Genomic DNA, 26,604 nt, shown 5'->3' with positions numbered 1-26,604 from the left:
AAGAAGCTAAGAGCCCTGACAAAAGGTTACAGGAACTGCTAATAGAACAACCAATTTAGAGAAGAACATAAATGACCTGATGGAGCTGAAAAACACAGCACAAGAACTTCATGAAGCATACACAAGTATCAATAGCTGAATCAATCAAGCAGAAGAACGGATATCAGAGATTGAAGATCAACTTACTGAAATAAGGTGTGAAGACAAGATTAGAGAAAAAAGATTGAAAAGGAATGAATGAAGCCTTCAAAAAATATGGGACCATGTGAAAAGACCAAACCTACAATTGATTAGGGACCCTGAAAGTGACAGAGAGAATGGAACCAAGTTGGAAAACACACTTCAGGATATTATCTGGGAGAACTTCCCCGATCTGGCAAGACAGGGCAATGTTCAACTTCAGGAAATACAGAGAATACCACTAAGATACTCCTCAAGAAGAGCAACCCTAAGGCACAAAATCGTCAGATTCTCCAGGGTTGAAATGAAGGAAAAAAGTTGGCTGGGAACAGTGTCTCACGCCTGTAATCCCAGCACTCTGGGAGGCCGAGGCAGGCAGATCATGAGGTCAGGAGATCAAGACCATCCTGGCTAACACAGTGAAACCCCATCTATACTAAAAAAAATACAAAAAACTGGCGGGGCGTGGTGGCAGGCACCTGTAGTTCCAGCTACGTGGGAGGCTGAGGCAGGAGAATTGTGTGAACCCAGGAGGCAGAGCTTGCAGTGAGTAGAGATGTGCCACTGCACTCCAGCCTGGGTGACAGAGCGAGACTCCGTCTCAATAAAAAAATAAAATAAAATAAAAGTTAAGGGCAGCCAGAGAGAAAGGTCAGGTTACCTACAAAGGGAAGTCCTTCAGACTAAGAGCGGATATCTCTGCAGAAAACCTACAAGCCAGAAGACAGTGGGAGCCAATACTCAACATTCTTAAAGAAAAGAATTTTCTAACTGGAATTTCATATCCGGCCAAACTAAGTTTTATAAGTGAAGGAGAAATAAAATCCTTACATATAAGCAAATGCTGAGGGATTTTGTCAACACCAGGCCTGCCTTGCAAGAGCTCCTGAAGGAAGCACTAAATATAGAAAGCAAAAACTGGTACCAGCCACTGCAAAAAAAAAACCACTCGTATATAAAGACCAATCACACTATGAAGAAACTGCATCAACTAATGTCCGAAATGACCAGCTAGCATCATAATGACAGGATGAAATTCACATATAACAATATTAACCTTAACTGTAAACAGGCTAAATTCCTCAATTAAAAGACACAGACTGGCAAATTAAGTCAAGAACCATCAGTGTACTGTATTCAGGAGACCCATCTCACATGCAAAGACACACATAGGCACAAAATAAAGGAATGGGGAAATATTTACCATGCAAATGGAAAGCAAAAAAAAACAAAACAAAACAAAACCGGGGTTGCAATCCTAGTCTGTCATAAAACAGCCTTTAAACCAACAAAGATCAAAAATGACAAAGAAGGGATTAATGCAACAAGAAGAGCTAACAATCCTAAACATACATGCACCCAATACAGGAGCACCCAGATTCATAAAACAAGTTCTTTGAGACATACAAAGATACTTAGACTCCCACAGTGAAAGTGACAGACTTTAACACCCCACTGTCAATATTAGACAGCTCAAGGAGACAAAAAATTAATAAGGATATTCAGGACTTGAACTCAGCTCTAGATCAAGCAGACCTAATAGACACCTACAGAACTCTCCACCCCAAATCAACAGAATATACATTCTTCTCAGCACTACATCGCACTTATTCTAAAATTAACCACATAATTGGAAGTAAAATACTCCTCAGCAAATGTAAAAGAATGGAAATCATAACAATCTCTCAGACCACAGTGCAATCAAATTAGAACTCAGGATTAAGAAACTCACTCAAAACCAAACAACTACATGGAAACTGAACAACCTGCTCCTGAATGACTAATGGGTAAATAACGAAATGAAAGCAGAAATAAATAAGTTACTTGAAACAAATGTGAACAAAGACACAATGTACCAGAATCTCTGGGACGCAGCTAAAGCAGTGTTTATAGGGAAATTCATAGCACTAAATGTCCACAGGAGAAGGCAGGAAAGATCTAACATCGACACCCTAACATCACAATTAAAAGAACTAGAGAAGCAAGGGCAAGCAAATTCAAATGCTATCAGAAGACAAGAAATAACTAAGATCAGAGAAAAACAGAAAGAGATAGAGACATGAAGAATACTTCAAAAAATCAATGAATCCAGAAGCTGTTTTTTTGAAATGATTAACAAAATAGATAGACTGCTAGCAAGACTAATAAAGAAGAAAACAGAAAAGAATCAAATAGACACAATAAAAAATGATAAAGGGGATATCAGCACTGGCCCCACAGAAATACAAACTACCATCAGAGAATACTATAAACACCTCTACACAAATAAACTAGAAACTCTAGAAGAAATGGATAAATTCCTGGACACATATACCCTTCCAAGACTAAACCAGGAAAAAGTTGAATCCCTGAACAGACCAATAACAAGTTCTGAAAATGAGGCAGTAATTAATAACCCACCAACCAATAAAAGCCCAGGACCAGATTGATTCAGAGTTAAATTCTACCAGAGGTACAAGGAGGGGTTGATAGCATTCCTTCTGAAACTATTCCAAACAATAGAAAAAGAAGGAATCCACTCTGACTCATTTTATGAGGCCAGCATCACCCTGATACCAAAACCAGGCAGAGACACAACAAAAAAAGAAAATTTCAGGCCAACATCTCTTATGAACATTGATGTGAAAATCCTCAATAAAATACCGGCAAACAGAATCCAGCCACACAAAAAGCTTATCCACCACGATTAAGTCGACTTCATCCCTGGGATGCAAGGCTGGTTCAACATATGCAAATCAATAAATGTAACCCATCACATAAACAGAACCAATGACAAAAACCACATGATTACCTCAATAGATGCAGAAAAGGCCTTCAATAAAATTAAACACCCCTTCATGCTAAAAACTCTCAATAAACTTCTCAATAAACTAGGTATTGATGGAACATATCTCAAAATAATAAGAGCTATTTATGACAAACCCACAGCCAATATCATACCGAATGGGCAAAAGCTGGAAGCATTCCCTTTGACAACCGGCACAAGACAAGGATGCCCTCTCTCACCACTCCTATTCAACATAGTATTGGAAGTTCTGGCCACAGCAATCAGGCAAGAGAAAGAAAGAAAGGGTATTCACATAGGAAGAGAGGAAGTTCAATTGTCTCTGTTTGCAGATGACATGATTGTATATTTAGAAAACCCCATCGTCTCAGCACAAAATCTCAAGCTGATAAACAACTTCAGCAAGGTCTCAGGATACAAAATCAATGTGCAAATATCACAAGCATTCCTATGCATCGAAAACAGCAAGTGGACAACCAAATCATGAGTGAACTCCCATTCACAACTGCTACAAAGAGAATAAAATACCTAGGAATACAACTTACAAGGGAGGTGAAGGACCTCTTCAAGGAGAACTACAAACCACTGCTCAAGAAAATAAGAGAGGACACAAACAAATGAAAAAAAAAATTCCATGCTCATGGATAGGAATGATCAATATCGTGAAAATGGCCATCCTGCCCAAAGTAATTTATAGATTCTATGCTATCCCCATCAAGCTACCATTGACTTTCTTCACAAAATTAAAAATATACTTTAAATTTCATATGGAACCAAAATAGAGCCTGTATAGCCAAGACAATCCTAAGCAAAAAGAAGAAAGCTATAGGCATCGTGCTACCTGACTTCAAACTATACTAAAAGGCTACAGTAATCAAAACAGCAAACAGCATGTTACTGGTACCAGAACAGATATATAGACCAGTGGAACAGAACAGAGGCCTCAAATAGCACCACACATTTACAACCATCTGATCTCCGGCAAACCTAACAGAAACAAGCAATGGGAAATGATTCCCTATTTAATAAATGGTGTTTGGAAAACTGACTAGCCATATGCAGAAAACTGAAATTGGAATCCTTCCTTACACCTAATAGAAAATATAACTCAAGATGTATTAAAGACTTAAATGTAAGATCTAAAACCATAAAAACCCTAGAAGAAAACCTAGGCAATACCATTCAGGATATAGGCATGGGCAAAGCCTTTATGATTAAAACACCAAAAGCAACGGCAAGAAAAGCCAAAATTGACAAATGGGATCTAATTAAACTAAAGAACTTCTGCACAGCAAAAGAAACTATCATCAGAGTGAACAGGAAACCTACAGAATGGGAGAAAAATATTGCAACCTATCCATCTGACAAAGGGCTAATATCCAGAATCTACAAAGCACTTAAACAAATTTACAAGAAAAAAACAAACCTATCAAAAAGTGGGTAAAGGATATGAACAGACGCTTCTCAAAAGAAGAGATTTCACTTTGGGAGGCTGAGGTGGGCGGATCACAAGGTCAGGAGATCAAGACTATCCTGGCTAACACGGTGAAACCCTGTCTCTACTAAAAATATAAAAAATTAGCCGGGCATGGTGGCATGCACCTGTACTCAGGAGGTCCCAGCTACTCAGGAGGCTGAGGCAGGAGAATCACTTGAACCCAGGAGGCAAAGGCTGCAGTGAGCCAAGACCACGCCACTGCACTCCAGCCTGGGTGACAGAGTGAGACTTTGTCTCAAAAAAAAAAAAAAAAAAGAAGGAGAAATTTATGCAGCCAACAAACATGAAAAAGAAAGCTCATCACTGGTCATTAAAGAAACACAAATCAAAACCACAATGAGATACCATCTCACACCAGTTAGAATGGTGATCATTAAAAAGTCAGGAAACAACAGATGCTGGAGAGGATGTGGAGAAATAGGAACGCTTTTACACTGTTGGTGGGAATGTAAATTAATTCAACCATTGTGGAAGATAGTATGGCAATTCCTCAAGGATCTAGAACCAGAAATACCATTTGACCCAGTAATCCCATTACTGGGTATATACCCAAAGGATTATAAATCATTCTACTATAAAGACACATGCATACGTATGTTTATTGCAGTGTTGTTCACAATAGCAAAGACTTGGAACCAACCCAAATGCCCATCAATGACAGACTGGATAAAGAAAATGTGGCACATATACACCATGGAATACTATACAGCCATAACAAAGAATGAGTTCCTGTCCTTTGCAGGGACATGGATGAAGCTGGAAACCATCATCCTCAGCAAATGAATGTGGGAACAGAAAACCAAACACCACATGTTCTCACTCATAAGTGGGAGTTGAACAATGAGAACACGTGGACACAGGGAGAGGAACTTCGTACACTGGGGCCTGTTGGAGGGTGGAGGGCTAGTGGAGGGATAGCATTAGGAGAAATACCTAATGTAGATGACAGGTTGAAGGGTGCAGCAAACCACCATAGCATGTGTATACCTATGTAACAAACCTGCACATTCTGCACATGTATCCCAGAACTTAAAGTATAATAATAATAGTCTATTTGCTTACAAACTGAACATAAAGGAACACTTTTTAAAAGAAATCGATTTACTAATATTGTCTTCAATAAATCCAGACACTTCGCCACTTACATTCATCAGAAATGACAAATGATAATGTAGCTTTTAACATAAGTCTCTTCATGTAAGTACAAAAGGAAATCTCTTGCTTTGGACTAATCTTTCCTTATCTGGGGAATTTTTTGGAAAGAAACAAAAAGCTTATGTTTCTTTTTCAGCATATGCATAAACAGAACAAAATAAAAACAGCAAGCTTTAATATCTTTCTCATTTTAATCTTGCTAAAAAATATTTAATCATTTGTATAAAAATATTGCAAGCAAAAAAAGAGTATTGTGGTACAACTCAATCAATTTAATAAAAATCAGTGGATGAGTGAATTTCATGTACATAAATTATACCTTGATAAAGTTGTTTTTAAAAGTTCTAAATCAAAGGTGAACCAAACGAGTATTTCATTCAAAGAAGTCCATTGGGGGAAAAAAAAAAAACATATCACCCATCAATTCCTAATCAATGTTACTAATTACCTATTTGATCTCCACATGATCATTATTACCATATATTTATGGATCACTGTTCAGTTTGCAAAATTCACATGACAACTCTGTGAGGTGAACACCTGAGCTATTATTACTCTGATATAGCAAGTTTTTAAAAACTGGCAACTGACTTGCCTAAGAGTCACAGGACTATTAAGTATCCATCCAAAAGCAAGCCCAGTTCTGTTGAACCTAATTCTTCTCAATCAGCACTGTTCTTCCCTCTAAATCATTTTAAAACAAATTTCCTACCTACCATTGCATTCAGGAAAACTTTGCTCGTTGGCGAGAGTACTTATAAAGTCATCTAACTCCACCATTCCATTCTCTGTTTTTAAAAAAAGAGTTTAGATTATACATTCTGGTGTATTTTTGCATACAGGTAAATTTACATTTTAACACAACTATTTTTAAAATTTACTTGATCCTTCATTTCATCATCCTATTTCTCCTTCATGTCATGTCTCTTATAATTCTTTCTAGATTAGGTCAGTTCATTTGGACAATTATTGGGAGCATATTAGTGCCAAGAACCATGCTAGGCACCAAGAATACAAAAATAAGAAAGACACAGTCCCTGATTTTTCAATATCTATTACATGCAAAGGACTGAGTTAGATACTAATTTCTTAACAGATCTAGGAAAAAAGAAACATATCCATACAGACAGACCACGAGAGAGTTAAGGAGTCTATTTCATACCATCTTGAAAACCCACTCAATATGCTATCCATTAAGACACCTTAACAATACTAACCAGCCCTAACAAAACCAAGTATCCCCATCTCTATCTCCCTAGTATCCATGTGGTCCAAAGTTTTACCTATGTTTAGATATAAACCCTCACAGTGATCATGTCAAGCAGCAAAAAGGACTCAATAGTTTTAGTGCCACCCACTCTTTATATAATTTTTAAGTGAATCTTCTTTCTGATTTACCTTAGCTAAGAAATTGTGCCCTGATTCTGAGGATTCACTTTTAATGTTATTCTCAAATCAGTCTTTCCCCAAAATGTCACCTCCTTCCTCTCCTCAATTGAACTTCGGTTGTGGAAAAGTCTTAGTCACTGATAAAAATAACTTCTCTAGTATAAAAACCCTTCCTAGAAACTTAAACTCTGCTTTTAACTTAGGCTGGCAACTGGGATACGCCACTCAACATCTAAATGTTAACTGCTAAGCATACCTGGCTCTAAATTCCCCCATATTTTGTAATCTCCAATTATTAATCTTTGGATCCTTGGGTTATTTGCGTAGAGATTTCCATACCCCTTAGATATTTCGATCTTACTGTCTGAACCTCGCTACAACTGGATCAGTCTCCCCAGTACCACCCTACTATTAATAGGCACAGCTAGGGGATAGTGATGAAGAGCTTTACTGAAATGATCTGGAAATATGAAAGGCCTACATGCTCCAAACCAATCCATTTGGTCAGAACTTACAGGATTTTTTTTTTTTACTATTTTCCATTTTTATATCTGAATTTTCTTTAGAATGACCCATTCCTAATTTCTAATTGAGAGGAATTCCTCCAATATTTAATACTATCCCATAAAAATACCTAACTTTCTCAGAAACTTCAGTGTTATCAGTCTCTCACCATTTCTACTAGTGTCTGTCACAATCTTCTGGAATTCTTTATCTAATAAAGTAATTCCTACTGAAGGCAAAATAGACTGAAGTCCTTCTGCTGAAATGTAATTTTCTTGAAGTTTACTGATAGCTTCACAGAAGTTTTCTAAATATACAAAATGTAGAGAATTAGGCAACAGAATTCATGTGTCAAAAGCAATTAATACCCAAAATCTGTAGAAATTAAAGAAGTTTTATCTATTTTATATTACCTTATAGATTTTATAGGACTGCTTTTCTTTCCATATATCTGTTGTATAACATTATATTTAATCTTTCTCTTATAGCTCAAACACAGAACTGTCTTAACATTCTATAAACCTATATAATCTACTTGTTTGGGGGAACAGCCTGTTCCAGTGGCCCAGCCAATGCTGCTGGCTTCTGATTAAAATAAAATTAATGGGGCCAGGTATGGTGGCTCCTGCCTGTAATCACAGCACCTCGGGAGGCCAAGGCAGGTGGGTCACTCGAGGTCAAGAGTTCGAGACCCGCCTGGCCAACATGGTGAAATCCTGTCTCTACTAAAAATACAACAATTAGCTGGGCGTGATGGCGCATGTGTGTACCCCCAGCTACTCAAGAGGCTGAGGCAGGAGGATCACTTGAACCCAGGAGGCAGAGGTTGCAGTGCACTGAGATCGCACTCCAGCCTGAGTGTGTGTATGTGTGTTTATATGTGTGTGTGTAAAATTAATGAGTCCAAGAAATAAAAACACCAAAATGTTTTGTTTAAATTGAAGAATTCCAAGCAAAACTGTAGAGTTCTTCACCCTCCCATTAATTTACTCTACCATGTTTTCAGTTCATAACCTTCAAAAAATAAAGTCTTAGAAGCAAATACACGTAGACGTCATGTGCTTCTTACTATGATGCACTGAGATGGTTACAATATCACTTCTGAGGTAATCTGACCAAAAATGCATAATCTGAATTTATTCATGAAGGAATAAAAGAAAAATCCAAAATGAAAGGTATTATACAAGACAACTAGTCAATACTCTTCAAAAGTATCAAGGTCATGAAAGATTGAAGAAGCATCCCAGATTGAAGGAGACTAAGGAAAAGTGACAACTAAATGTAGTGGGTAATTCTGGATTAGATTCTGGAATTGAAAAAGAACATTTATGGAAAAACGACAAAATTTGAATAAGGTCTGTAGATCAGTAAGCAGTATTGCATCAGTGTTAATTTCCTGGTTTAGATCATGTCCTGATGGAAATGTTTGTACTACTTTTGTGACTCTTAAGAAAGTAAAATTATTTAAAAGTGAAAAGTTAGGATTTTTAATGTAAATCATACAGGCAGTCATATTCCATAAAATTCCAATTACCATCAATTTGTTTTGGGAAGTTATGCCAGATAAACTATCACATACTTCTCTATATTCAGAACATTAAATATGGCAGTGGTAGGTGACATCATTTTATTTTAGTGACACGAGAAAGGTAGATACCACTTTCTTCTGACAGCCTCTTCTACCCATGTCTGTCTGCTGTTTCATTATTCCTTTAACCCAAGGTTTTAATTCTTATTGAAATAAAAATAACTCTCAGAAATACAAATGTGGCACAAAGTAGCAGCAGTGCCTTGGTAAAGGAATCAGAAACAGGATGATCATCACTGTGCCTCCTTAATAGATCATATTCCTTTTTTCCATTGAGTTATTTGAATTTGCACTAAGGTATGAATCACAAATTTTTCACTAAACAATCATTTTATCTATTACATTAAATACTAAATGTGATATGAAAGTCAGTGAGTTTTTAAAAGAGAATAAATAAATATGACTTAAGCAACTTCAGCAGAGGACTACAAGAAATCTTTAATTGGGTTCCATACACACTGCTTCTGTGATGAAATACAGAGAGAGAAAATATATTGATTGAGAAACCATTGCTTATCTTTGAGAAAAATCATAAAGATTTGGAGACCTAGATATATAGTATTATTTTTTTCCTGATATTCTCCTTCCATAAGAGATAATACCTGAAGTACTATATTATATATTTAAATTACAGCACTCTAAGCAAAAATTTCACATAGATTTCCTACTTGTTTAAATATTTAATAAATTACAAAATAAACATTTCCAAAAGAAGCCAGGCCTTCTACTTTCTAGGGAATATTAATGACTCCAATTAATCACTGAATAAGTTTCTCAGGAAAAGTTAAACTCCTCCCTAAAGAGGACATCTGAAACGGAATTATCATCAAAATCACAATATTATATCCATTGGTCTATATGTCAGAAGTGGCAGGCCAGACTTGGCGGCTCATGCCTGTAATCGCAGATCCTTGGGAGGCCAAGACGGGAGCACTACTTGGGGCCAGGAGTTCAAGACCAGCCTTGGGAGCATAGTGGGACCCCAACTCTATGAAAAAAAAAAAAGCTAGCTGGGTGTGGTGGCATGCGCCTATGCTCCCAGCTACACGGGAGGCTGAGGAGGTGGGAGGATCACTTGAACACAAAAGGTCGAGGCTGCAGTGAGCTAGGATCATGCCACTATACTCCAGCCTGGGTGACAGAGTGAGATTCTGACTCAAAAAATAAATAATAGACAAACATATAATTCAGTGGCATTAATCACATTTACAAAGGTGTACTACCATCACTACTGTACGTTTCCAGAATTTTTGCGTAGGCATGGTGGTTCACGCCTGTGAATCCCAGCACTTTGGGAGGCCAATGCAGGAGGATTGCTTGAGGCCAGGGGTTTGAGACCAACCTGGGCAACCCTGTGTCTATAAATAATTTTAAAATTAAAAAAAAAAAGAAGTGGTGGTTACCCAGGGTGTTAACAATTGAAATGCTTACAACTATCTAATAATTGACTCATTCTGTTCATTTCTGTGATGACTGAAGAACTCGAGAAGCTAGATTAATATTTACCCAGAGTATTAATTGCAGTTTTTTCCGTAGACGAAACCTGCTTTAGGAGGCTGGAACGCTTTCTTACAGTTGGCTTCTGAAGTTTTGGGATACTAGAAATATCACTTTCATCCAGCGACTTACTGAGGCTTGTACTACTCTTCAAGCTTTGTGGTTTAGACTTTGAGTCATGAATTTCACCCTTCTCTGAATGTTTTTTAAAGTTTATGCCATTCTTTGAATATGGTTCTTGGACTCCTACATTACTGCTGCTGACCCCATCCAGAAATTTTCTTATTTGCCAAGTATTTTTTGATCTTTTAGATTCAAGGTCATCGTTCTCCATAATTTTGCTATAATATTGGTTGCTTTTGTTATTTAACTTTTTGGATATTGAAGGTTCAGGGAGTTTGGAAGATAAACTGTTTTTCTTCTTATATTTTAGATAGCATCCTGCTATACTTGATAACTTTCTGTCTGAAGTAATTTCATCCAAAGGTGATTCTTCCGTAATTGCTAAATAAGAGAAATATACAATTATTTCATTTACCTGTATAATCTGCAACACATTTCAAAACTAACAACTAAGTCCTCATGAAAACTATTCAAGAAATTATTAGTTGCTTAAACATATAAAACAAACCAAAAAAATTAAAGAACTGACAGTCAAAAGATTGGACCATTAACTAGGTCAAATATAATGTGCTGCTTTAATATATTTACATATTCCCATCCAACGCTATTTAAAGTTACACTGAAACTAAAATGATAGCCTAATGAAGCATATGGTTCTCATTCCCCACTCTTTCCCAATTGACAAAGGTTATAGACTAATAAGCTAATACAGACAGATATTCCTTACTTATAAAAGTACAGAACTATGAGGAAAGGGGAGATTTGATTTATAAAATTAGAACTTAAGTAATTACTCTCCTAAATATTCTTGGTATTTGTGGAGGAAAAAATAACTTCATATATAACACAACAGCTTTAGAAAAATATTAACACAATGCCCCAAACTGGGACTTCATTTACAAAATTTATCTGATGTTTCAGAATCTTATCTTACATTTGAATAACACATTTTAAAGCATTTCAAATGTTATAATATTTGATCCTCAAAACAACTCTATGAGACGGTCAAGCAGCAGCAGTATAATCTCAACTATGAATAAATTTTGCCTAGAGGAAATAAAAAAGTTTCTTATTTCAGACTCTATGAGAATGAACAATTGAAAATAAATAAATGAAAATATTCGAATATTAAAGTCTGAAAATACTTAAAGATGGTGCTATATATGTATCTCTAAGTACACTATCTAACAGATAAATAGGTTAGTGAGCAGGTAAAAATATAATCTTTGACACTTCTGATTTAGGCTTTTGGACCACACCAAACAGCCTGCCCAGAATCTCTGATTCTGACTGATTAAGGGCTTTCCCAGTCCTTCAAATGCAGAGACATTAACATAAGGCAACAAGAAACATGAAAAATCCAGGAGACATAATACTACCAAAAGAGCACAATAATCTCCTGATAGCTGACCCCAAATAAATGAAGATATAGAAACTTCCTGACAGAATTCAAACTAATTGTCTAGAGAAAGTTCAGGGAATAAAATTAATGACATACAGAGAAAAAAATTCAATGAAATCAGGAAAACAATAAATGACCAAAAATAGAATTTTACAGAGACATTGAAATTACACAAAAGAAAATAAACAAACAAAAATCAAGAGTTGAAAAGTGTAATGAAAGAAATGGAAAATACAATAGAGAACATCAGCAACATAACTGATCAAGTACAAGAAAGAATCTGTGAACCTGAAGACAAATTATTTGAAAATACATAGTCTGAGGAGAATAAAAGAAAAATAATGAAAAATAATGGGGAAAGCTTACAGGATTTATGGGACAGCATCCAAAGAGAAAATGGTCAAGGTATAAGAGTTTATGGAGGAGAAGAGAAAGACAAAAGAGTAGAAAACTTACATAAACAAGAACAGAAAACAATCCAAATTTGGGCAAATATGTAAATATCCAGGTACAGGAAGGCCAAATGCCTCCAATCAGATGAATTCAAACAAGACTACACCAAGACATATTATATTCAAACTGTCAAATATCAAGAACAAAAGGGAGATTCTGAAAATAGCAAGAGAAAAGTAAATAAGATATACATTCCAATAAGGAGAGCAAATTTCTCAGCAGACACCTTATGGGTTCATAGAGAATGGAAAATATATTCAGAGTACTGAAGGAAATAAACTGCCAACCAATAATACTGTACCTAGAAAAACTGTCCTTCAGAAATGATAAAGACTTTCCCAGACAAAAGCTGAAAGAATTCATCCTCTAGATTTGTCTTACATGAAATGTCAAAAAGAGTTCTTCAAGCCAAAAGAAAAAGATGCTGTTTAGTAACACAAAAACATATAAATGTGTAAAACTCACTGGTAAAGGTAAGTACACCAAGTCAGAATACACTAATACTGTAATGGTGGTGTGCACTTCACTTACATAGTATGAAGGTTAAAAATAATAAAAGCTGGCTGGGTGCTGTGGCTCACGCCTGTAATCCCAGCACTTTGGAAGGCCGAGACGGGCGGATCAGGAGGTCAACAGATCGAGACCATCCTGGCTAACACGGTGAAACCCCGTCTCTACTAAAAATCAAAAAAATTAGCTCGGCATGGTGGTGGGCGCCTGTAGTCCCAGCTACTCCACAGGCTGAGGCAGGAGAACAGCGTGAACCTGGGAGGCTGAGCGTGCAGTGAGCAGAGATCACGCCACTGCACTCCAGCCTGGGCGACAGAGCGAGACTCCGTCTCAAAAAACAACAATAATAATAATAATAATAATAATAATAATATCTACAATGATTTGTTAAGGGAGACAATATATAAAAATCTGTAAATTGTGATATCAAAAATTATAAATGCAGAAGGAGAGACGAGGTAAAAGCATAGTTTGTTTATACAAGCAAAGCTAACTTGCTATCAGCTTAAAATTGCCTGTCATAACTACGAGATATTTTGTAAGCTTCAGAGTAGCCACAAATCAAAAACCTACAGTAAATAAAAGATAAAAAGGAAAAAAATCAATAGAGAAAAATCAATCATAAAAGAAGAGAAAAATAAGGAAACAAAGGATCTATTAAACAAGCAGAAAACAATTAACAAAATGGCAGTAGTAAAATCCTTCCATATCAATAATTACCTTGAATGTAAATGAATTAAAATCTCCAAAGAAAAGACATAAAGTGCCATGTGGAACTGTGAGTCAATTAAATGTCTTTCCTTTATAAATTACCCAGTCTCCGGTATGTATTTATTAGCAGCATAAGAAAAGACTAATACAGCAACCAAAACATATATAAAAATAGACATAGAAGCCGGGCACACCTTGTTGATTCTGGGTAGCCAGCGCGCAGCGCGAGCGTCAAGCGAGACAGCGCCCGGCACGCCTTCTCCTCGGCATTGGCCACCGCCACCTCCCAGAACCTCCTCGTGCCCTCGCGTGCCAGGCCCGTGGCGGCCGGGATCCGCGGTTCACAGCATGTCCACCTCGGACCCTGCTGCGGAGGGCGAGGGAACCCCCGCCCAGTCCGCATGCGAGAAAGCACCCAAAATGTCTGGTACCAGAGAGGAGAGCGAGGAAGAAGAGGACGAGGACAACGATGAGGAGGAGGAGGAAAAAGAAAAGAGTCTCATCATGGAAGGCAAGAGGGAAAAGAAGAAAGTAGCGAGGTTGACAATGCAAGTTTCTACCTTACAGAGAGAGCCATTTACAATTGCACAAGGAAAGGGGCAGAAACTTTGTGAAACTGAGAGGATAAATTTTTTTCTAAGTAAGAAGAAAACCGATGAACTTAGAAATCTACACAAACTGCTTTATAACAGGCCAGGCACTAAGAATGTGGGTCAGTTCAGTGGCTTTCCGTTTGAAAAAGGAAGTGTCCAATACAAAAAGAAGTAACAAATGTTGAAAAAATTTAGAAATGCCATGTTAAAGAGCATCTGTGAGGTTCTTGATTTGGAGAGATCAGGTGTAAACAGTGAACTAGTGAAAAGGATCTTGAATTTCTTAATGCATCCAAAGCCTTCTGGCAAACCATTGCCAAAATCTAAAAAAACTTCTAGCAAAGGCAGTAAAAAGGAACGGAACAGTTCTGGAATGGCAAGAAAGGCTAAGCGAACCAAACATCCTGAAATTCTGTCAGATGTATCTAGTAGTGATGAAGATGAAAAGAAGGCCGGGCGCGGTGGCTCAAGCCTGTAATCCCAGCACTTTGGGAGGCCGAGACGGGCGGATCACGAGGTCAGGAGATCGAGACCATCCTGGCTAACACCGTGAAACCCCGTCTCTACTAAAAATACAAAAAACTAGCCGGGCGAGGTGGCGGGCGCCTGTAGTCCCAGCTACTCCGGAGGCTGAGGCAGGAGAATGGCGTAAACCCGGGAGGCGGAGCTTGCAGTGAGCTGAGATCCGGCCACTGCACTCCAGCCCGGGCTACAGAGCAAGACTCCGTCTCAAAAAAAAAAAAAAAAAAAAAAAAAAAAAAAAAAGAAAAGAAAAACAAGGAAGAGTCTTCAGATGATGAAGATAAAGAAAGTGAAGAGGAGCCACCAAAAAAAAGACAGCCAAAAGAGGAAAACCTAAACAGAAAGCTACTTCTAAAAGTAAAAAATATGTGAAAAGTGTCAATGTTAAGAAAGCAGATGGCAGCACCACCAAGAAGAATCAAAACAGTTCCAAAAAAGAAAGTGAGTCTGAGGACAGTTCAGATGATGAACCTTTAATTAAAAAGTTGAAGAAACCCCCTACAGATGAAGAATTAAAGGAAACAATAAATTACTGGCCAGTGCTAACTTGGAAGAAGTCACAATGAAACAGATTTGCAAAAAGGTCTATGAAAATTATCCTACTTATGATTTAACTGAAAGAAAAGATTTCATAAAAACAGCTAATGTAAAAGAGCTAATTTCTTGAGATAGAGGACAGAGAAGATGACTCGTTCCCATAGATTCGAAGATCTGATTTATACCATTATACCAGCAAAGAGAATGTATTTCCTTTTCTAAATCCTTTTTAAGCAACGATAGAACTTACTGCTGACCTCATTATCTTGAGTGTTATGTGAATTTGAGTTTGCTATTTTAAATTGCATTTCTATGCCATTTTTAGTTAAAATCTTGCATGGCATTAATTAATCTTGCTTTTATAGTTGTATTTTGTACATTTTGGGTTTCTTTATATAAGGTCATAGATTCTTGAACTGTCGTGGTTTTTAGTGCACTTAATATTAGCTTGCTTAAGGCATACTTTTAATCAAGTAGAACAAAAACTATTATGACTGGGATTTATACACACAGAGATTGCAGTATTTAGTATATGAAATATTTTGAATACACATCTCTGTCAGTGTGAAAATTCAGTGGCAGTGTGTCCATCATATTAAAAATATACAAGCTACAGTTGTCCAGATGACTGAATTGGAACTTTTCTCCTGCATGTGTATATATGTCAGATTGTTAGCATGACAAAAGTGATAGGTGTTATTTTTGTATTTTTAAAAAACAATTTGTTGCATATAAAGTTTTTTATTTCTTTTGTGCAGACCACTTTTTAAACTCACATAGGTAGGTATCTTTACAGTTGTAGACTATGGAATGTCAGTGTTCAGCCAGACAGTATGATGGAGCAGGGAAAGTCAATTCAGTGATGAAACACTGAAGGAACAGTTATCCTGCTTTGCTCGAAAGTGTCATCAATTTGTAATTTTAGTATTAACTCTGTAAAAGTGTCTGTAGGTACGTTTTATATTAAGGACAGACCAAAAATCAACATATCAAAGCTTCAAAAACTTTGGGAAAGGGTGGGATTAAGTACAAGCACACTTGGCTTATAGTAAATGAACCAATTTTTATTAACTGCTTTTGCCCATATAAAATGCTGATATTTACCGGAAACCTAGCCACCTTCATGATTACGATTAAAGTACCAGATTATAATGCCAGAATATAATGTGCAAGTAATCGTGGATATCTCTGACAGAGTGTGTCTCAAAAATAATATACTTTTACATTAAAGAAATTTAATGTTTCTCTGGAGTTGGGGCTCTGGCTTTTAAAGTTTGGCTAATCAGTGTTGATTCTAGATGATCAACATAATGGACGACTCCTGAATGAGACTAATTTTGTCTTTCAATTTACTGTCTTAAATCAGTTTATTAAATCTGAATTTTAAAACATGCTGCTTATGACAGAATGACACATTTGATGTACCAATTAAGTGTTGAAAAATATCTTTGCATCATAGAACAGAAATATATATGTTGAATGTTAACAGGCATTTTCACAGGTTTGACTTGTTTGATAGTTACTTAGACACTAGGGAAAGGTAAATAGAAGTGAACAAAATAAGCAACTAAATGAGACCTAATAATTGGCCTTTGATTTTAAATATTTAATTTGTTCTTATAAATCTTGTCAATAAAATTAATCTAAATCAAAAAAAAAAAAAAAAAAAAAAGCCGGGCACAGTGGTTCACACCTATAATCCCAGCACTTTGGGAGGCCGAGGCAGGTGGATCACCTGAGGTCAGAAGTTCAAGACCAGCCTGACCAATATGTTGAAACCCCGTCCATACTAAAAATACAAAAATTAGCCAGGCATGGCCATGCATGCCTGTAATCTCAGCTACTCAAGAGACTGAAGCAGGAGAATCGCTTGAACTCAGGAGGCAGAGGTTGCAGTGAGCTGAGATCACACCACTGCTCTGCAGCCTAGGTGACACAGCATGACTCCATCTCAAAAAAAATGGACACAGAGACCAATGGAACAGAATAAAGGACCCAGAAATAAAGTCACATATTTACACCCAACTGATCAACTGTTGGTTTATGCCCAACAGAGCAACAAAGCCAACAAAGCAGTCAAGAATGTACACTGAGAAAAGGATACCCTCTTCAATAAATGGTGCTGGGAAAAGTGGATAACCATATGCAGAAGAATGAAACTAAACCCCTCTCATCATATACAAAAAACAACTCAAGCTGGATTAAAAACTTAAACATAAGTCCTGAAACTAAAAAACTGTTTGATGATAACATAGGGAGAAGTCTACAGGACATTGGTCTAGGCAAAGATTTTATGACTAAGATCTCAAAAGCACCAGCAACAAAAACAAAAATAGACGAATGAGACTATATTAAACCAAAAAGCTTCGCACAGCAAAAGAAATAACAGAATGAAGAGACAACCTCTTGAATGGGAGAAAATATTTGCAAACTATTCATCTGAGAAGGGATTAATATCCAGAATTTATAAGGAATTCAAACAACTCAACAGTGGGGAAAAAAAAAAAAACCTTTAAAAACTGGGCAAAGAGCCAGACGTGGTGGCTCACGCCTATAATCTCAGCACTTTGGGAGGCTGAGGCAGGTGGATCACCTGAGGTCAGGAGTTCAAGACCAGCCTGACCAACATGGTGAAACCCTCTCTCTACTAAAAATACAAAACTAGCTGGGCATGGTGGCATATGCCTGTAACCCCAGTTACTTCGGAGGCTGAGGCAGGAGAATCACTTGAGCCCAGGAGGCAAAGGTTGCAATGAGCCAAGATCGCGCCACTGCACTCCAGCCTGGGCAACAAGTGCAAAACGCTATCTCAAAATAAATAAATAATTAATTAATTAATTAATAACTGGGCAAAGAACATGCATAGACATTTCTAAAAAGAAGACATGTAAATAGCATTTTGAGTATTATATTTTATCTCCCTGATTTAAGAGGGTAAATTATTCAGAGGTTTTCAAAATCCTTTATAAAATAAAGCTTATAAATTAAGATTTAATGTAAAGACTTTAATTATAAACAAAACTTGTCATAGCAACAAGAGGTCACTTACGAACATCCTCATACTGTTCCTGTAGCTCATTCAAAATAAATATAATATCCCCAATATCCACCATGTGGTTACCTGTAATAGAATAAGTTCAAATACTGTATTTACTTTTGAACATAGATATATCTGCCATCCTATTCTAACATGAAAACAACACAGAATGTGTGGCAAGTAGGAACAAAGAGCCAACTATTACAAGTTCTGAATAGAATCTGAAATCATGAATTGATAACTCAGTACACACTAAAACATAAGAGTAAGGCCATGGTCTTTTCTCCTTAATAAAAGAGTTTTTCATCAAAAGAAATAGTCATATTTTAAGCTCTCATGCTAATCAGGATATTTTCTCATTTTACATGTTTTTTAGAGTTTATTACAGGTATTTACTTACTCTTTTGACTTCATTTCTAGATTGTGAACTCCTCAAGAACAGAGGATGTGTTTTTCATTTGTTTCCCCAATGCCTCGCAAAGCACCTACTTCTTATCACTAAAAATTATTTTTGACTGAACAAAATATACAGAAGGCAATAAAAAACAATGCAATTCTACATAGTGAATAGCAGACAATGATTTACTTTGTACCTTCTCCATGTCCAGCACTCTCATAACTTCCCACTATTCCTGCCCCTGCCCGTCAAAGACCATTTTTCTTCTTGGATAATGCATGAATGAGGATGTGTTCAGATGCAGTGACCTTGAATAATGTCATTTCAATTGTGCACAGAGATAGAAAACGCTTTGCTCAATAATTCTTGCCTCCAAATATTTGATTTTGTCTGCCATCCAAGATGAAAAAGACTGAAAATTTACTTATCTAACAATAATAGTGATTTTTTTTCTTCAGTCTATTCATAAAAAATCAACTGTTCAATAATATGCATAAGTGAAAACTCTGAGAGGAAGAAGCAAATTTTTATTGTTTTCCACAGACAGGAAGATAAGTTTATTTTACTGTCCAATTATTTCACTTAAAAAGTTTAATGTTTGATAAACTTTTGGTATCATAGAAACCTTTCAACATCTACAATGACATATTATTACTATGCACAACTTCAAAAACAAATGCCTCCAGCTCCAAGTAAAGTGATGTTGAACATCCTGACTATAGTTCAGCTGTAGGAAATTTCTTGGATTGCCAATGGTTTCCTTGCCTTGGAAAAAAATACACAATTGAAAAATATAAATAAGACCTTCAATGAGTTGAGAATTATAAAAATGCTATCTGAAGTTCAGTCATCTAGATCTTAGGAAGTTTGCAGTAGCTATAAGAGTTCAACAAGCAAAATAAAACCCTGTGGATATTTAAACTTCAGTCATCCAGGAGGTCCTATAGGTTCACAGTTGGTCTATCAAAAATAAAAGCTATTCCTATTGTGGTAGAACTTGGTATCAGGTTCATATACCATTTTTCACCAGCTCATGAACTCCATTCTCATCGATGATTAAAGATGCATGGAATTCTACATCTGTACATAACTTTCTATTCCTTCCTCAGCATTAGAGATAAGAGGAGAGATTTCACACTGGATTGGTACATCATTGGCATCCTTTAAGTGGGAAATTGCTGGAAGATGAGAGCCATTTTCATCTATAAAGTGACCCCTGCATTGAGAACCCAGCAATAATGAAAGTGTGCCTTGCGGTAGTAAAATTGTCTTTCCCATTCTGACTGTCAGCATTTTTTAGTGTGGAAAAGTCATCTTCCCATAATATTTCATAAACCACAAACTTCTTTGCAAACTAGAAGATGTCAAAGACAAATTTTTCCATACTGATTCCACTGGGCTTATCTGGCTTAATTAAGTGCTGTTGGGTATCCACATAAGGAATCTTCTTTTGAGCCACATGATGCTGCAACTGAGGTTCATAAACATTGACAACATCCTCAGAAATGGTACGGTGAATAAATGGTTGGCAATATTCTCCACATTGAACGGCAATCATCCATTTGAGCTTCGTTTTTGAGCTGTTGCCAGGGAAACATCACTATATTCTACCACCTGGTAAACTCCATCCACTCGGCAAACCACTCCAACTGGTTCTGCAGGGTTTGTTTTCTCTACCACCTTTGCTCCACAGTCTGCTCCTTTCTGAATGCAAAATCCAATGAACCGTGGGCCTGCCACTTTTACTAATATGTTGTCAACACAATAGACATGAATGCTCCAAATGCCTCTTTGCACCATATCCTCCACAATATGCCAGGCTGCAAGAGCCCAATAAAGACCACCATTTTCATGTGGAGCAATAGAAACTTTGTTCTTCTCTTCCAAAATAATTTGCCCATCAAAACTCATGGCAGGGAGCATTCCTTGCTGAAAAAAAGATTATATTTTCTTTTCTTTTTAAACCAAAGTACTTGTGCTTGGTGAAGAACTCCCTGTAGATTCCGCTGTTCTGCCACTGATCATTATATGGAATCATGCATTTGTTGCCATAATATTTTTCAGCTAACTATTGTAGCTTCAGGATATGCTCTGCTTGAATCTGAAAAAGTGTCTTATGGGATGGCAAACCAACATCATACATCCCCTTTGGATATGCAATGAGTCTAGTCCCTTGTCCACCAACTAGAAAAACTGTTACTTTGTTCTGAGAAATCTGGAAAAGTTCTTTGCTTTCCCAGGCCTGGAGCTGATCTAGCTTCCCTGTAGCACTGCCCAGTACCTCTCGAGGGACAAGTTCCATTCACGCATCCACCTTTTCTTGATGAGAGGACTGGTTAAATCCTTCAATGGCCTTTTAGAAGAAGAAGTTCAGTTCCTCAAAGTTGAAGGCCTAGAGCTCTGCATAAAGTTCTACCTGTTGGGCTTCTTCAAGCTCACTCCAGACATGTAGTGGGTGTTCTTGCTCAGCTTTGGACAACCTGAGTTTGAGGTCATTAGTGTTCATAATGCTCTGATAGCCAAGCTTTGTGAAAATAGGGATGCAATGCATGAACCTACAAAGCTTCCTCAGTGCGACCACAGCTCCACCCGGCTCCTTCTGCGCTGGCGTCCTGTGTCCCCTCTCAATATATACCCTCATCCTGGGCCATGGCAGCTGGGTGGGGCAGGCCGGGACCAGGGCCAAGGGGAGTGGCCCAGCCACCCTGCCCCTCTTGCCGCGACGAGAAGCAAATATTTAAATCAAAGAATAGTATCATTTTGGTGTTGGGTCCACCTGATTCACTCTGATTCTCTGAAAATTGGTAAACTATGTATTTCAGGTGCAGGCCTTTAAATCACTGCAAAGCAAGTACTATGTGTTTGAACCAGTCAAAGAAATGCTAGACAAAATTGGTGCTAAAGTACCTTCTGATTAGAGATTGCTTCCTACATTCTGGTTTCTTATTTCCTTGGTATTTATCCTCATCCTAGTTTTGATTATAGTTCTAACACTTCCCATAACCTCCCCCAGTAACTGGCACTTATGGTAGATTGATTGCATGTCCCATGTTCTTAGATCATAGCTTAAGTCCTAAGACAACTCAAAGCTTCTTCAACCCACAAGCTCTTGAATCTGATCATTAAAAAGTATTCTGTTAGACCATACATGTATTAATCCAGTGGAAAAGGCCATCTTGCTTTTACCTGCTCTTCATTTAGAAAACTCCTTTCTCTGAACAGAAGTCCAGCCTCAACTAATAAGAGTGTGGTAGTCAACCATGTTCACAGATTCATTAGCTCTTGCTCAAATTTATTCCTTGCATCTATGCAATAATAAACACCTATCATGAAACTCCCAAACAAATATTACCTACTTAAATAGTCCCTAGTGGCCGAAGACACATTCCAGAAGCTGAAATGACGATTTTGGTCCCTATCTGACTTAGCAAAACCTTAAAGAATGATTCCTGGTTGAAACTAAGGCAATCAATACGGTCATAGGTATCATTTATTTCCTAAGGGAAGCTCAAAACAGCCTCCTACTCTAAGGTATATGATTCTGGAAGAAATTCATCCTGGAAAACACAACTACCTACTGTGAGAGGGGAAAAAAAATGATCCTAATTATTAAGGTCATATATGCAAGGCAACATTACTCTGAAGGTACTAAGTGACCATTAACACTACATTTCTGTAATCTTCAGGTAGCTCCACAATATCAAAAGCCTCCTCTAGTAAAAACTGCACTAGTCACAACTTTCCAACCAGTTCAATTTTTCAGATCTCTAACCTCCATGAGAGAAAAAAAAACTGCTATACCAATACACTATTTCAGAAACCAAAATACCTGACCCTCTAAGAACTGCCATCAGCTGATTTTCCATATGGCACTTCTTGCCATATCTAAATAAAGCAAATCCTCCTTGGACTTTCCTGAAAATTTCAGAGGCATAATTCCTTCTCCCTCATTGTGAACACCTATAAAGATGAACATATTATCTACCTATCATCTTCAACAATATACCAAATACAAAAATAAGATGCTAGAACAGTACCTGCAGTGCTGTCTTCTTTTAGCAGGATAACTGTGTTATATTATTTCTTACTGCAAAATTCTGCTACAGAAAAATTAACATCTCCTACCTGGGTAACCCAAAATTGTTGGCATCCTGGGGTTAACTTTTCCTTTAACATTAAAATAGCTCAGACCCCAGAGCATACACTAACATAAATCAATACCTTGACCAAAATTTGAGGATTCCTGAGTCATTTGTACTCTTTTTGTTTATTTTAGGTTTGTTTCTCTATTCCCATGGACTCTTGATCTCACTCACATTATTGCCTTCTACAGGTGCAATCCTCTTTCTGCCCCAAGAAGATCCAACATAGAACCCATAGGTCTTTATCCTTGAAATCTCCCCACCAACAATATTAATACAAGTTTATTGTATATAACCAACTTTTACTGGTAATTTGCAATTGATGGGAGTAAGGGAGTTCTTAAGAAGCACAGCAAGCAACTACATACTATAGTCCTAAAGTTTTGTGGTTACTCTACCCTCACTCACTCTTAGGTTCTATCCATCTTCTTCCTCCACTACTGAGCCACCACTATATTTCAAATCAAATTCCTGTTGCTTTCTTATGTAGAGTACTTTACCTTATCTTTTTGCTCAATCTAGATGTTTCCCAGTATGTTTTAACTCTCATAATCTAATATATCTATTAAGATGATTTTCCTGGTCAAAAGATAAGGACTTTCCTTATGAGGAATTTTGCCTCAAACTGCAGCCAGCTTGTTTATATGATAAAATGAAGAATATTTTGTTCTTTCTGATTGGAAGATGTGGCATGAGGAATCAGAATTATCCACTCATTCAACAAATATTTGTTGAGCGGTTAATATGTGCCATAAGCACCATGCTAGGTATTGAAGATACAATATTAAGCTAAAGCAGACATGATATCTGCTCACCTGATGCTCAGTCTTATTTGAAACACCAATGTCAATCCAACAAAAATACAAATTTCAATTGTGAATCGTGCTATGAGAGTGTATAACATGAGAATCTGACCTACTCAGAGAGGTCTGGGAAAACATCCCTGAGGAAAAGACAGTTGAGTTTGGATCTAAAGTATAAGTAGGAATTAACTTATACTTTAAGGGGAGAGAAAGGTTCAAGGAAGAGAAATGAACACATGCAACAGCCATTTGGCAAGAAGGGGCATGGTATGTAGTTGAAACTAAGAAGGCACAGAGAGCAAGGGAGAATATGGTCTCAGATAAAGATGAAGATCTGGGTAAAAGCCAGAACATGCAAGGCCCTGTAAACCACACTAAAAGAGTTATTTATCCCAAGAGGTATTAGATTTCATGTGAGGAGAATAACATGATCAGACCTGTATTTGAACGAAGATCATTACGGCTGCACTGTAAAGGAATATAAGAGTGGATGGGGTATATTTGTTAGGATGAACTGCAATGGTCCTGAGGAAAGGTTATGTGAACTTGGACTAAGATAGGAAGATAAAGAGAAATAAATCAGGCCGGGCGTGGTGGCTCAAGCCTGTAATCCCAGCACTTTGGGAGGCCGAGACGGGCGGATCACAAGGTCAGGAGATCGAGACCATCCTGGCTAACACGGTGAAACCCCATCTCTACTAAAAAATACAAAAAACTAGCCGGGCGAGGTGGTGGGTGCCTGTAGTCCCAGTTACTCGGGAGGCTGAGGCAGGAGAATGGCGTAAACCCAGGAGGCGGAGCTTGCAGTGAGCTGAGATCCAACCACTGCACTCCAGCCTGGGCGACAGAGCAAGACTCCGTCTCAAAAAAAAAAAAAAAGGAGAAATAGATCACATCTGTAATCCCAGCACTTTGGGAGGCCAAGGCAGGTGGATCACAAGGTCAGGAGATCCAGACCATCCTGGGAACATGGTGAAACCCTGTCTCTACTAAAAATACAAAAATTAGCTGGGCGTGGTAGCACGTGCCTGTAATCCCAGCTACTCGGAGGCTGAGGCAGGAGAACCATTTGAACCAGGGAGTCGGAGGTTGCAGTCAGCCAAGATCACACCACTGCACTAAAGTCTGGCAACAGAGAGGAGTAAAAAAAAAAAAAGGGGGAGAGAGAGAAATGGAAAGACTTAAGAGATATCTATCTTATATACAGAAAAAAGAGGAAAAGTTCTTAAAAAGATATATCGAAGACTTTAAATAAGGGAACTATTGCATGAGGAATAGAGAGGTAGAGTTGTCAAGGATGACTCTCAGGTTTCTACCTCACCCTTCTTGTGTCTATTCTAGGTGCCAAGCACTGTGATGTGTATATTTAATTCCTATAACAAGTCTATAAAATTAGTATCATTTGTCCAATATACCTCCCCAAATAAAGCAGGAGACCTGGAGACCGAGACCAGAACTCCACAAGCAAAAAGCAAAGTACTGCAGCTGTTTCATATATGATTTCTGTTGTTCCTGGTAGGGCATGCCCTAAAGGCTTAAGATTAGGCTTTAAAATCCCCATTTTACATTTTCATACCCCATCATATCCTTCCACTCATGCCTCACCCCAGAGCCCACCATACCTGACTTCTTAATAGAACTCCATGTGGCTGGATTCTATCTCCAGACCACATATCAGCAACCAAAAGCCCACTACAAAACCACCATTAATAAATGACAAAAACTAGTGGAAGCCCACTCAGAAAGATGTCATGTCTGAGTATTTTTCTGCCATATTTACACAAACTGTTCCTTTGGCTTAAGATGTTTTTCTCACTCTTCGCTACCACCTTCAACTACTTAATTCATACTGATCCTTCAAAATTCAGCTCAGACATCAGTTCCTCTGATAATCTTTCCCCAAGGCTTCCAGTATGTATTAGCAGCCTATGTACACTCTATTATAGTATTTGCCATGGAGCATTTTAATTTTTGGTTTGCTTAGTTTTTTCCACACTTGAATGTGAGTTCCCTCAAAAAAAAAAAAAAAAAAGAAGAAGTGTGTTTTATTCATCTTTGCATCACCTAGCACAGTTCCAGGCATAGTAGATATTAAATGACTATCTGATTCATTAAGTGAATGAATCAGGCTGGGCCCAGTGGCTCATGCCTGTAATTCCAGCTACTCAGCAGGCTGAGGCAGGAGGATCACTTGTGGCCAGAAATTTGAGACCAACCTAGGAAACATAGCAAGACCTCATCTCTACAAAATAAAAATTAGCCTGGCATGATGGCACACACCTATAGTCCTAGCTATTCAGGAAGATGAGGTGGGAGGATTACTGAGCCTAGGAGGTCAAGATTACAGCAAGCTATGATCACAACATTGCACTACAGCCTGGGCAACAGAGTGAGGCTCTAAAAATAATAAAATAATAAAATGAATCAATCAATTAATCACTAATTATTATAGGACATCCTCTGGTTACAAGTAAACATGTAATACAAAACACCTGCTAAATATTTTTATCATGTTTAAAGCAATCCGCATTGTACAGAGAGTAACTGAAGGGCATAGCAAAATTGTTTAATCAAAGCTACATAATAAAGTTGAGAATTCAAGAAATTTAGGTCTTCTAACTTGTGGAGTCAATGCCCTCGACACTACAAGAAACTACTTCTCCACAAAGACCAGAAATGACTTGGAAAAGAGATATAAGGCTGAATTCTTTTAAAATTCATTTTACTCTTTTACCAAACATACCAAACTATAACAATTTTAGAAACTTCTCACTTAAT

General features: G+C 37.4%; 1 protein-coding gene and 2 pseudogenes across 1 annotated transcript in view; 1 reads left to right on the top strand and 2 right to left on the bottom strand.

Annotated features, from left to right (window-relative positions):
* The window catches only part of EFCAB13 (EF-hand calcium binding domain 13), a 240,572-nt gene that overhangs the window by 181,398 nt on the left and 32,570 nt on the right, over positions 1–26,604 (bottom strand). The window contains exons 9-12 of the mRNA XM_074020056.1: positions 18,497–18,568; positions 10,606–11,100; positions 7,681–7,818; positions 6,335–6,406 (exon numbers count right to left, since the gene is read on the bottom strand). Coding sequence (XP_073876157.1) covers positions 6,335–6,406; positions 7,681–7,818; positions 10,606–11,100; positions 18,497–18,568 — 777 coding nt within the window. The remainder of the gene's footprint in view (positions 1–6,334; positions 6,407–7,680; positions 7,819–10,605; positions 11,101–18,496; positions 18,569–26,604) is intronic.
* Positions 14,144–15,679, top strand: LOC102116455 (protein DEK-like; annotated as a pseudogene).
* On the bottom strand, positions 19,891–21,387 carry LOC102116835 (UDP-N-acetylhexosamine pyrophosphorylase pseudogene; annotated as a pseudogene).

This window comes from Macaca fascicularis, chromosome 16 (assembly GCF_037993035.2).
Source record: "Macaca fascicularis isolate 582-1 chromosome 16, T2T-MFA8v1.1".
Classification (NCBI taxonomy): domain Eukaryota; kingdom Metazoa; phylum Chordata; class Mammalia; order Primates; family Cercopithecidae; genus Macaca; species Macaca fascicularis.
Note: the sequence above shows the minus strand (reverse complement) of the source record. Positions and strands in the feature narration are given on the sequence as shown.